The sequence below is a fragment of the Penaeus japonicus genome, unplaced genomic scaffold (assembly GCF_977035675.1).
Source record: "Penaeus japonicus unplaced genomic scaffold, GWHDUDI00000001_assembly GWHDUDI00000031, whole genome shotgun sequence".
Taxonomy (NCBI): domain Eukaryota; kingdom Metazoa; phylum Arthropoda; class Malacostraca; order Decapoda; family Penaeidae; genus Penaeus; species Penaeus japonicus.
In genome coordinates this window covers 10,676,348-10,689,891 of record NW_028234433.1, presented here as the reverse complement: position 1 = coordinate 10,689,891, position 13,544 = coordinate 10,676,348, and the positions used below count along the sequence as shown (strand labels likewise).

Here is a 13,544-nt window from a genome sequence, read left to right as displayed (position 1 = left end):
TGAATCATAAATCATGCTCCTGAATTACTTACTTTCAATTTGTTCGTTGTATATCAAGCTACATTCTTGTTGATTTTTAATGTGTAAAAGGACGTTTATATTAATAATCATGGATGCTCGCAAGTAATGTTTTAGATTTTCCTTGCTATTCAACTAATATAAAAATCTTTGTAATATTTGATACTAGTACAACTAGTTAATATATTTATGTACTTCTGGATTACTACAAAATATATCATGTTAATTGGTATCAGACAAGCCGTCAGGCTAGTACAGTGGCAGCGCATCGACTACACATCCCCGTGGTTGGCAGATCGAGACCTGTCCAAGCTCGCGAGTTCCCACTGTCGCCTGGCGGTTTCTGCTGTGTTTGGGCCTCGCGATGCCCTGCCATGTTTCAGCAGGTGCTGACACATTGCGGCCTTGCCATAGTGTACAATAACCCTGGCGAAGTATCTGCTATGCATACCTGCCTTTTCCTTAGGCACCGGACAAAGGTACAGTTATAAATTCATACTTTTCAAGTTTGTCACAATTGACCATAATATAGAAATGTGTTGATTTGGTATTATAGAACTTTCTATTGATATGTCTTTTATTGATTATGAGACTAAAGTAAATGTGGAACATCATTCTCTCTCTCTCTCTCTCTCTCTCTCTATATATATATATATATATATATATATATATATACATATGCAAAACAGATGAACACAGTAAATGGTGGTCTAGTTCATCAGCAGATTTTTTTTTACAGGGTTGAACAGTAATCACACTCTATTTATGACATGAAAATATATAAGCAATAAAATCTAAGACAAGATGTTATACTCTAGAGATTGAAAACTAGCTAAAATTGGCCTAGAAGTGGAGTATTAGAAATAAAAAATAATTTAAAAACTTCATTATTGTTTAAATTTGCCTTTTTCAAATTCACTGACCAACCCTGGAAATATATATGAAAGCTACCAACGTCAAAAAAATGAAAGAACATGCTGATTTTTGCTAAAAGAAAAGACAGGAGTTCACTAAAACTTAGTTTGATCATGAAAACTCAACTTTATTTCTCTGGAAAAAAAATATTCAAGAAACATCAACATATATACAAATGTCCTTGTATAGGATTACTGGTAACAAACTGCATATTCTTGAAAATAAAAATCCTTCCAGAACAGTACAAAAAAATACAATCTGATATCATAAGTCATCTCACTTTTCAACAAAAAAGTGACTACAATTTACCAAATCTCATACATACACATATCACTGGGTAGAAATTACACTAACACTGAAGGTGTAATGACTAATACAGTTGTACATCTCTCACCTAAAAGAAATGTATTATTTGGACATATGCTTCTACATCCTTCTTAGAAGAAAGTATGCCATCAGACCAGAAAATAATCAAGCAAAATGATCCATTTACACTTCTTAGAGAATAGTGTACATCAAAGAAAGGATAATAATGCAAAATGAACATTTATATAAAAAAGATTCTATGTTTCACACAGAACAGAAGCCATAACAGAAATATGAAACAGTTTTAAACTCATTCCTTTTCTCTGAAATAATGGCCATGTATGAAAATTTACAAGCATGTTCAACAATTATTGGTAAAATGATAATTGGCATATATATATATATATATATATATATATATATACATATATATATATATATATATATATATATATACTTGTAATTACAACAGACTTAATACAACAATGCATTCATAATCCAAACCAACAAACAAAAACTTTACTGACATGATATAACACCATGGATCACATATTGCACAGTTCAATAACATTTTTTGCATCTTGTCTTACAAAATATGAAGAATATAGAGGCAGTATAACAGCAGTTTTCACCAAACATTTCTTATCATATACAAGTAAGCAAAAGTAAGACAAGATTGTTCCAACGAAACTAGTGAATTGAAAAAAGCCCTTAAGGATAGATGTCTTATGGTACTAATCAAATAAAACTACTGTATCACAGCAAACATTTTTCACATTAAGCCTATTTCCTACAGAAATTATAAGACAAACACAAATACAAAGTCATACACCTGAAATTATTCTGTTCCCAGGTAATATACAGGAACCTGGTTTTAGTGCAGGCATATTCCAAAATACTATTTCATGCCGGTCTTCCAGTCAAAAATCACCTTCTGCATTCTTCCATGCTGTTCTTAAAATATCACTAGTATTGTTGCAGTTGTTGACTAGAATTTCATCAGCATCAGAATCTGCATATTCAAATTAGGGATAATAGTGACTAATGAATAGAACTCAATGAATTTCATATCAATCTCATCATATACAGTGATCATGCTAGCATACCTGTCGATCCTTCAACATCTGCTTCAAAACAGCAAATCTGGCTGATAACACCAAAGTTGGTTGTGAATACATCTGAAAAACATTTTAAAAAATAAACTGAAAGTTTTTAGTCTAAAACAAATATATTTCTTGATATTTATACTGAGAAACAAGATATTTCTATATAAACTAAAAAAGAATATGTAATACGATTTCCATACCATATTTTGGAACTTTTAGCAGATGGTTATCATCAGTATTAGGAAGATCAACACAGTACTGATCTGAAATGATTTGATAGAGTATATTAATGTGTATTAAAGTATATTAAAATGAATGCGTTACAACCATGTTCAAATTAATCTGTCTGTACATGACTTTTGAACTCTGAATGTCTGCTTTCTAACAGCAATATTCTGAAAGGAGAGGAAAAAAGAAAAACTCCAGACAACTATACCATATGATCTGGAGAACATGAAGTATTTTCATGAATTATAAAATAATGACAAAAACTGAATACAAATACAAAATGTGCAGAACTTTAACTGTAATTCAAGAACAGCTTACTAGGTAAAGCATAATTTTGGAAAGACTAAGAGTATTATGATATAAAAATAAACCTATATCTTAAGGAAACTAGTCTCTTTAGAGGTTATTTATGTAAAGCCTTGATAACCTTTAAAATAAGGAAATGCAAATAAAGTATTACTTACTCCTTACTCTAAATGTCTTCCTGTATTTGAAAATATCTGAAGCAAAGTGTCTATCTAATCAGTGGCTTTCATCACATACACAGGTTAACCCCAGGATGAACTAGATGTGGCAATCAAACATTAACAGACAGACATATCTGTCAGTAATGGTTTAAAATAATAGTTACTGGGACTTACTCATTCTCATCAATATATGCTTTTTGTTAAATTACTATAATCTTTGACACCTTTCATGAGATGACCTTTCACACCAAATGCATTTGTGCCATAACATTTCCACTTGGAATCTGAGGCATTTGCTCCAAATATACTGTATTAACTTCAACTAGATTTATGATTATCTACTAGTCTTCCTCAAGCATTTGATGCCATAATATAACAATTCAACTGAAAAATATGATCCAAAGTAATACTCAAAGTGTTTTATAATAACTACTGTAATTCACACAAACAAACAAACAAACACACACATATAGGTAGCTATGATAAGAAGAAATGGTACATCTTATCTCCCAGTTCATTGTTGTCTTTATCTTTTACAGATATACAGAACCTCAACAATTCAGCAAAAATAGAATGCATTAGTGGAAAGAATCCACTGAATCAAAACTACTATGCTTTCTCTCATCAGGGATATTTCAGTAAGCAGATGAAACACAGTAGATAAAACAACAAATTGTTGCACTCTGGTATAACATGCTTAAAATAGCTTAGTAAATAAAAAAAGGTGAAAAGGATGAACTGAAATTAGCATTGTATATCTGGAATGAATGATTATCTTGGCTGTTACAATGGTAATAATAAAACACTCATGATACATTAACATAAGCTGAAGTTATGCCAGGAGAGAATCCTTCATATCATGGTGAAAATGTTCTGCCATGAATGCACAGAGGATGAAATATCAGACAATATCAATATCAGGAGATGATAACAAATACTGCAAGTAAAACATTTTAAACTAAATGACAGGCTGATGTTCTAGTGTATAGCTCTTATAAATACAATTAAATGGAGTAATGAGATCATAGATGGATTCCAGATGACATCACATGTTTATATTTTTACAATACTGAAGGAGGTGGCCAACAACTCTGTCCCAGCGGTGTAGCAGGTGTGTGCAAAACGACTATTTTGATCCAATCATCCTTGCCAAAAGGTACATCTCTAAGTTTATGTGTGCTGAGCCATGCATGCAGCAACAGAAATGGAAGAGCGATGATGATTTACTGTGTGATGCTATCAGGTATGACTACAATTACTTAATTTATGCACCAATCTCTTTCTCAGGCTAATCTCTGAAAACTTACAATAGTTTTTGTTTTTGTTTCATCAAGTCTGAGGTACCCAATCTTTTTTCCAGATCAAAATTTTACCAGTAGTAAATCTACATTTATATTGTATTCCTTATAGTCACTGTTGGCCTTAATTTGAATATCAAGGATAAGTACATAAACTGATATTAGCCCACTGAGTACGGATGTCATGACATACAAGTTGGCACAGATTAGGCCTAAAAGACGGGTGTCAATGCGTACAAAACGCGACATCGGGATCTGCTCACAGTTGAAGCGCGCACACAGTCATAGAGTGTTATGGTTGTAACGGCACTAGCTTTAGAGCTACAGCGTTCCAAAGTCAGCCTAAACCCTTATTTTATGATGGATTTATGGAAAATTAATGTTTGAGCTAGTCTGCGCTACCCGGAGGGCTGAGAAAATCCTTCCCCCGTCCCTCTAATTATTGGCCGGTGTCGCTAGTGTCGTAGACCGCCCGCCCTGACGACCAGTTAGGTCGTTAGGTGCCCCGTTGGCAATGGGTTAATAAACTCTTTCTGAGTTCTTTAAAGATTTTACGATATCAGCGATAAAGCAGGAAGTTGCAGATGTATGGAGTTTGGGTTGAATCTACAGATCAGGGGGTGTATGAGTGTAAACTTTAATTTATACCATTTCAAATCTTTTGACAATAGCTTATAGTTTATATTAAAAAAAAAAAAAAAATACAAGAAAAAAGTACAACAGAAACAAACAGATGTGTACTTTTTCAAGAATGAGTTAATCATAATAGTAATTGGTTTACTTAGGACCACTACACTGCAGGAAAGACATTGCCTGCCAGCCTTTGAGTGGCTGTCAAAGCATGGAATCCATCTGTTGGAGGTCTTGTACCTGGTTTTGGAATGGCTGTTGAAAGAAGACGGCCAGAAAAAGTATACTGGTCTTCACTGAAATGGTTACTGCACACCACATGGGATTTACACAACTGTTCAAGGGTCTTATTTCTCAGAAATGCTATGTTCAGCAACTTTAGCCACTCTAAACATCTGAAAAGAAGTTACAGCTCAGAAAGATAGATGCAATTATGAGTGATGTACATCTTTAGGCAACAAGCTCATAAGCAAGTAAAGTGGCGCTACCCTATTCTACTAATGGTGACAACCAACCTCTTCTTATCTCTTGGGAAAAAGTGGAACTTCAGATGCCTATCATTCTTCTTACTTGATCCGCACACCACGCAGCTGTGATACTGACTTTTCGGAACCATTTTTACCAATAAAATAATTCTGTTGATGTCACGCTTGCTCAGACATATCTCCCTTTCCTTTCTGGCTTGATGACTTAACTGGAAAAGTTTAAATCATATTGGATTTCTGGGTGCAAATCGTAGCTGTTCTCACACGTGCATGCCCTTACCGCTCCTTCCCAAGGCGTAAACAATGCAGACGACGCGCCGGGGACCACAACGCCATCTGTTGTAGGGTAAAGTAACTAGCTCAGTTTTCTCTTATTACTGGTAATTACATGTGTCTCCCCGCTCGCTTTATCTATATTCAACACACATACACGTTAAGATTTACATTCATCAATGTGTTAGGTAAGATGTATAATGAATTCTTGATACGAGCCTCCCAAATGCGCACGGGTCCCGACCGGGCTGTGTCTGCGAAGTCGTCTGCAGGAGTTGCACGAACGCACCAGCGAGGCTGACGGAGGCAAGCGACGCGCCAGAAGAGGAGAGGGAAAATGGTCATAACTTCTCCTACCTTATTCGCTCGTGCTAGAGGAGGCGACAGATTCTGGAAGAGGAGGAGGATTCTCTCGTTGTCAGCGGTAAGGAATGATTAGTGCAGAGAAGACGGTGGATTGGGCCATGGTTTAGGGAGTTCGAGGGGTTTCTTTTGTCTTTTGACCTTATGAAATGAACTGATTTTAGGATATCAGGGCTTTAAATGTTAGTGGATCTGTGTGTGATATTCAGATTGAGGGTTTTTCAGGTAGGAAAACTTGGGATTTCGCTTTTTAATGATTAGTTTAATGGCTATAATAGGTTAAGGGGAGGTCGTCCAAGGGTTGGTTTTGTTGTTTTTCCGATAATTGTTAAAAATCAAATACGATTAAGGCTTTTTGAAGTTTTGTAAATTGATATATTTGTTTTTAACACTACCAGAAGGAAACGCTGCATTCAAAAGTGCTGGGTATCTATATTAGCAACAGACATAATTGAAATTGGTAAATTTTCCGAACAACGCCGCGTTACGACATACCACAAAAGTGGTATCGATGGATTCCTCTCAACCTCTACTAATCATGTATAGTGAAATTAATGAGCGCTTGCACCCCTGAAGCCCACAATCTGGGTCCCGATAGTATGGGAGGGCATGAAGTAGATCAGGGAAATTACGGGGTAAAATGTTACGAAATACCATAAAAATGGTATCGATGGATTCCTATCAACCTCTACTGTTCATATATAGTGGAAATAATGCACGATTCCACCTCTGGACCCCACAATCTGGGTCTCTTTTTTTAAGGCACTTCGTGCTACCACGTTCTACTTCGGGGCATATTTCGCTTGCAAAATCTTAACCCAATGACCTACCTAACTTTGCCTAGTTTTGAATTAATCCCTAGCCAAGGGGGGGCTTCTCCCCCTACTGGACCCCCCCCTTTTTAGGGCACATTGTGCAACACACCTTGGGCAAGATATCCCGAATCCACCATCCTTGCCCTGAAATTTAAACATGGCTGTGTTTACGTATTTACGGATAGTAGCAAGCTGTGGACTGGAAACCCCCAAGGAATTACCTGCATGTGCTGTTATGTTCTCTCAACAGATGGCGCAATATTCCCCATTGTTTACAGTATAATTGAAGAAGTACACGAGACTTGCCATAGGTTAGTTGAAATGTGCTTCTAATTTTAAGAAGCAAATCACAATTTGCTCTCATCATCAACATTACTTCTTAAATGCTTAGTTCTACTGATATAAATTTTCAAAGTTTCAAATGCACACAAATTCTTATCCTTTTCATAAGCTTTCACTTTGATAAACTGAACATTAAATTTTGGTCTGCACTGCTTAACATTGCCTGCTAACCACATACATATAAAATCCTTGCCTATGATGATAGCCTTTAAAATTAATAAATGTAGAGTTTGCACTCTGGCTGCTTGTGTAAGTGCCAACAACATAACTAATTTCAAAGTTAAATCTTTCAAGGAAAGAGAATGTAAAGGGCACATGCTTCTTAATTTTTCTAAAACTGGCTGGACATCCCAAGTTTCAATATACCTGGGTTTTGCTGGACGCATATTGAATACTCCCTTTAGCAACCTGACAACAAGAGGGTGATCCCCTGCCCTGCGACCATCCACCACTATCCCAAGTGAGGAGAGAGCTGCCCTTGCAGTGTTTATGCACTCATACCCGACACCTCTGTAAAAAGTTTCAGATAAAAAATTTATAACTTGTTCTACAGTGGGAGTAAAGGGATCAACTTCCCATCGACTACAAAATTGTGTCCATCTTTTGAAATGCGGTCTGTACTGCTTTCCTGTTCCTGGTTTCCAGGACGCCATGATGAGTTCTGTACCCGTTTCAGAAATTCCTCGGTCTCGCATTCTTTCCCTGACAGTAGACAAGCCATCAACTTTGTATGTTTCATGATGGGATGTTCTTCTGACGAGATGGGCCGCCTTAATATGTTGTTCTTCCTCGTTATAAGGCGAGGTTCCCTGATGAGCATTCTCACTAACATTCCCATCCAGGGTTGGGATTTCCATAGGGGCACAACCATCCATCCTTTTGCCTTTTCTGCCCGAACTTTCTGCAGACACCTGGTATTCAATGAAAAGGGTGGAAATACGTAAACCAATTCAAACTGTGCCCAATTTATTGAGAATGCATCCAAATGTTCAGCTTCAGGGTCTGGTTTCCATGAACAAAACCGTTTCACCTGTTTGTTAAGTCTGGATGCAAATAAATCAATGTTTGGTAGTCCAAAATTTTTGCAAATAACCCCAAAAATGTTTTCATCCAGTTTCCACTCATGTTTATCATTAAATCTGCGGGATGTTGTGTCAGCCAAGAAATTTGTTTTACCTGGTATGTGAGAACATATAATCCATGATTTGTACTCTACACACCATTCCCATATGTTAATGCTAATATCATTACAGATCTCAGATTTTATACCACCCATTTCATGAACATAGTTCACTGCTGTGGTGTTGTCACAAAATATTTTTATGTTTTTCCCCTGAATTTGTTCAAATGATTTCAGAGAAAAAAAGGATGGCTTTGAGCTCCAGTGCATTAGTATGTAATTCTCTTTCTCCTGGCAACCACCTGCCATTTGCTGTTTGGTGGTTAAAATAGCATCCCCAAGCTAAGTTAGAAGCATCAATATACAGCTCAATTTCGGTACCTGGCCTGAAAATTTTTCTGTTTTCACCTGTCATTTGATTTATCCACCAGTTCAAGTCTGTTTTCATTTTTTCTGTAATTTCCATTCGCTTGTCAAAGTTGCCTTTTTCTTTTGCTAAAGCTGAAATTTTTGTCCTTTCTAACTTTCTGTAATGTAACTTACCCATTTCAACTGCTGGGATTGCAGCGACCAAAATGCCTATTACTCTAGCAACTTCCCTTATTTTGTCTTTCTTTTTGTTCATTAATTGTTTGCAACTATTCACAAAGCTAATTATTCTGCGCTCCAGTAGCGTAACTGTCATGGTGTTAATGATGTTACCCAAATATTCAATTCTTTTGGTTGGCTGTAACACAGACTTATCTTCATTGATGCAGAAACCCAGTTTTCTTAACCCATTGGTCGCGGTATTAAAAAAAGGTCTGTGCAGTAGGATAGCTGAATTACATGTCTGGCATGGTGCCATCCGCGTCTATCACCGACTCTGCCTTTGCACCAAATCATGCCATCCGCTGCTAATGGGTTAAGACCTGCATTGTGCCTTGAATGCATTCCTTGCAACCTAACCATGAACTGCTGCACATAAGAGTGTCATCAATAAAGCTGGTAATAATATATCCCATCTCTCTCAACTTAGCAAAAATGGGCTTCATTAACTTTGTAAACAGCCTAGGGCCATCAGAAATACCGTTGGGAAGGCATGTGAACTGGTATATTTTTCCTTGCCATCTAAAACAAAGATATCTTTGTTGCTCATCTGCTATTTTCACTGAGTAGTATGCTTGTCTTAAATCAACTGAAGCCATGAAGTCATTATTATTTATGAGCCTAATTGCTTGCTCAAAATTTTCCATCTTAAAATGCTTATATGAAATATGCTTGTTTAGTTTCTCTAAATTAAGGACCATTCTATATTCTCCATTCTTTTTCTTCTTCAGAAAAATTGGTGAAATAATCTGCTCATTCTGTCTATGAGTTTCTATGATCACTTTAAGCCCAAGCAATTTAATAATTTCTTGAGATGTGATTCTTAGTTCATCAGAGCTAAACACATATTCAATTTCATTATGAAATAAATATTCAATGTTGTTTACATCAATATCAAGATGACAATTTGAAACAATATCTAAAATAAATGGATCAATTGTGATCTTTTGCCATTCATGCACAAACTTATGAAGTCTACCTGCTTCAAATTTGTGGCTTACCTGAGTTATTGCCGGGGATTTTTCTGTGCTTAGTTTATCCAGAACTAGTTGAACTTCCTCCGTGAGAGGATCTGGTGCTAGAACCATTTCTCCCTGGCTGGGAGTTTATGTCAACAGGAGCCATGTTGATGGGGCACTGCCGCAGCACCGCTACCCCTCAACCCAGCATAATAATACTTAACTGGGCGAAATATAAGCACCAACCCGCTCCATAATCAGATAACGGGTAGAAAAAGTCACAGTAACCACTGTGACCAGAAATTTATTCCTTGAAACATGAAAAAATGTCAATCCCAAGCCAGAGAGGGAGGACGTACGTCTGGACAGCGTGAGATTACCGAAGCAGCTGGCGGCGCGGGGTGACGTAGGTATCTCATGGGAAAGCGTACTTCAGAAGAAAAGTGATTTGCTGAAGTAAAATTATAGAGTGCCCACTATTGAGTGGTCGCGTCATCATCGGTCCTAGTTTCCTATCCTGAGGAATATATAAGACAAAGACTCAGTTGCTGTCATCATGGCGCAGTGTGAGGGTTATTCGTGGTTGCGGCATTTTCATCTACAGGACTAATTATGCATCAAAAGTATTATGAAGTGCCCTGAATAGGGGAGATCCATAGGGGGGCGTAGCTCCCTCTTCGCAAAGGCTGACTTCAAAACTAGGCAAAGTGAGATAGGTAGTTTGGGTAAGGTTTTCGTGATACCGAAGTGGCACGAGGTAGCACGAAGTGCCTTAAAAAAGGGGGGGGGGGTCCAGGGGGGCAAACTTCAAACCTAAGCAAAGTTAGGTAGGTAATTGGTTAAGATTTTGCATACGAAATATGGCCGGAATTCATATTTTACTCCGCAATTTCCCTGATCTACTTCATGCCCTCCCCTACTATCGGGACCCAGATTGTGGGCTTCAGGGGTGCAAGCGCTCATTAATTTCCCTATATATGAATACCACTTTTGTGATATTTCGTAACGCGGCGTTGTTCGGAAAATTTACCTTGAAATTGAAGATAGATTGGGTCATTCACCTCCCCCCCTCCCCAACACACACACAACCTCTCCAGATATGATGTTACAGACAAGATTCACAACTCCTGTCTTTCGAAGTAATGTTAATTTTAATCACCAACCTTTAGTTTCTCAGTTAGCAAGCACACACCCAAAACACCAGCAAACTCCACCCCCCCACACAGCAAGCAAGCACCCCCCCCCCCCACCCTCCCCACCCAAAGCAACCACCCCCCTCCCCCACCCCGCACCCCCGCCCCCCCAAGCACTCCCCCAAACCCGACAAGCACCCTACCCCAAACCGCACAACGCCCCAACAAACCCCCCCAAACCACCTAAAAACAAACCCCCCCCAAAAACCAAGACCCACCCCCAAGCAAACCGCCCAACGCACGCAACAACCTGCAACCCCCCAACAACCCCACCCACCCAAACCCCAACCCCCCCCCCCCAACACCCCCCCCAACACCCCCCAAAAACCAAAAAACCCCCCCCCCCCCCCCCCAACCCCCCCCCTACCCCCTACCCCCCCCCACACACACCGTACATACACAATTTACACACACAAGCTAACAGACTTGGGGGCATTTAAGAAAAGAGGGTTTGTGGATGTTGGGGAGAACACAGGTTATATGTAAAGCATATTAGTTATTGTAAGATGAAAATGTGAAATATGTAGTTTTCATACAGTTTACTTAGCTCATGGCATACTGTGTGTAGAGAAATCATAGCTGTCTTCATCCTAACGATGCTATGGCAAACCGGTCAAGAAGCGTCTTACACAAATATTCTAGCAGTATAGAGTTTGCAATGATTTTGTATTTGACAATATATATCCTAGATGCATCAATATGGTATATATCATATACCAACCAGTAAAATGACCAGCTCTAAACTGCATTGAGCAGTTGAACTTTGCGTAGTTTTGCTCAACAAGCAACACGAAATCGAAACCAAAGGGAATGAAAACAACTTAATACAACATCAGAATGTTCAGCCATTTGCTACAGCTACATTTCTACCATACTATGAAACCAGAGAAAAACCTGTATGAATCAGAGTGTAGCCAAAAGAGAATCCAAGTGAAAGGGAAAAACTGAAAATAACCAGATTGGAATCATAATTAACTAGAATGAATCTAATTCAGCTAAGAAAGGTTCAGTTGTGATGTTCTATTATGTTTCTGATGCGTTGATAACCATAGAAATAGTGACATCACAAAACAGAGCTAAGAATAAGATCAGAAGCTTAGAACAATAAATTGATAATTTAGATCACAAGTTAAAAAGGGGTTCATGTGGGTTCATAATGTTATAAATCAATTCATTTATGATTCTGGTTGGATTTATATGCTCTCTTTTTATAACTTGAGATAGATTTGATAACAATTGATATGAATAATCACTCTCAGGGGCATTGTTATTTTTATATATATATTTTTTCACGGTGATCAGTCCTTTTGTTTTCAGTTTTTGTTCATTTGTGATTGGGTGTGGGAATACACTTGGAATTTGATAAAAAGTTTATCTCATGTAGGTTTGAATTGAAGTGATATCTGCATATGAATTTTGTTACATTTACATTATTTTTACTTGTGACTTGGCAACTGCCAGTGGATAAACATGTACGGTAGATAGCTATATGTAAGTATATATCATAGGTGAAATATACTTCATCTTTCTCAGTTAGAGAACCATCCTATGAAACTTTTGAATATAATTTGTATTGTCGCTTGAGTTTATACATTAAGGAAGTTTCCAACTGGAATAAGAAAGGTTGCCAGTTACACACTATCTTTTCTTCTGTTCTAAGGAAACAATCTGTTTTCCAGTATGCCAGTCGTGCATTTACTTTTGAAATTTAAAGACAAAGGGAGAAGAAGACCTGCAGGTCAAATTGATCTATTAAATGTCTCTCTCTCTCTCGACATATATATGTATATATATTATATAAAATATTCTAATGAAAGGTAAATATGGCAAACAACTAAGATTTAAATGATAACTGAAACTTTCTTTCAGGTATTGCTAATGATCATTCAGGTTAGGCAACTCAGAAAAACATATATTTAGAGGATGAGATACTTAATATTATACTAAGAAATGTGGATTTTTCAGCACTATTTTGGGCGCAAGAAGAATTGCTACTCCATTGCCATCAAGTATGTAAATAGGGCTCTTCGTTTCTCTACACTCGCTCGAAAGCAGAAGAAATCAGACCTCCGAGCTGTAAGTATGGGTTCTTGTTATGGGGAGTGTTCTGTGGGAAAACAAAATGGGCCTATTGATTGTAGAGTTGTAGATTGTTAAATTGTAGGTGTCTGGACATGAAGTATGTAATTTCCCCTTGAGAATGCTGAGCCCTTCATCCCAAAAGTTTTGATACAATTGTTACATTTTCACAGCAATAGCCATTAATCATATATAAAGGCAATATGTGAATAAACTTCATGTCTCAGTCTTGGAAATGGTAAGATCCAATTTAAAAGATTTCTTTAAGTTTTGTAGTAAAATAAAGTTTAGGGTTACCTTCTTTGCCACAATTTTTTTTCTTCTGAAATTCAAAGAAACAGATGAATTCTAGTGCTATT

General features: G+C 37.3%; 2 protein-coding genes and 1 pseudogene across 2 annotated transcripts; 1 reads left to right on the top strand and 2 right to left on the bottom strand.

Annotated features, from left to right (window-relative positions):
- Positions 1 to 1,039: 1,039 nt before the first annotated feature.
- LOC122256778 (uncharacterized) lies at positions 1,040 to 5,994 on the bottom strand. Its single transcript, XM_043021698.2, has 6 exons — positions 5,946 to 5,994; positions 5,484 to 5,789; positions 5,209 to 5,363; positions 2,546 to 2,608; positions 2,346 to 2,417; positions 1,040 to 2,251 (listed from the first exon to the last, which is right to left on the bottom strand). The coding sequence occupies exons 2-6, from the start codon at positions 5,582 to 5,584 to the stop codon at positions 2,160 to 2,162; spliced, it is 483 nt and encodes a 160-aa protein (XP_042877632.1). The 5' UTR covers positions 5,585 to 5,789; positions 5,946 to 5,994; the 3' UTR covers positions 1,040 to 2,159.
- A 13-nt stretch (positions 5,995 to 6,007) lies between these two features.
- Positions 6,008 to 13,278, top strand: mRpL20 (mitochondrial ribosomal protein L20). Its single transcript, XM_086555668.1, has 2 exons — positions 6,008 to 6,150; positions 13,072 to 13,278. Exons 1-2 carry the CDS (start codon positions 6,064 to 6,066, stop codon positions 13,261 to 13,263), a joined length of 279 nt encoding a protein of 92 aa, XP_086411794.1. The 5' UTR covers positions 6,008 to 6,063; the 3' UTR covers positions 13,264 to 13,278.
- LOC122256772 (uncharacterized) lies at positions 6,698 to 8,833 on the bottom strand (annotated as a pseudogene).
- Positions 13,279 to 13,544: the final 266 nt, after the last annotated feature.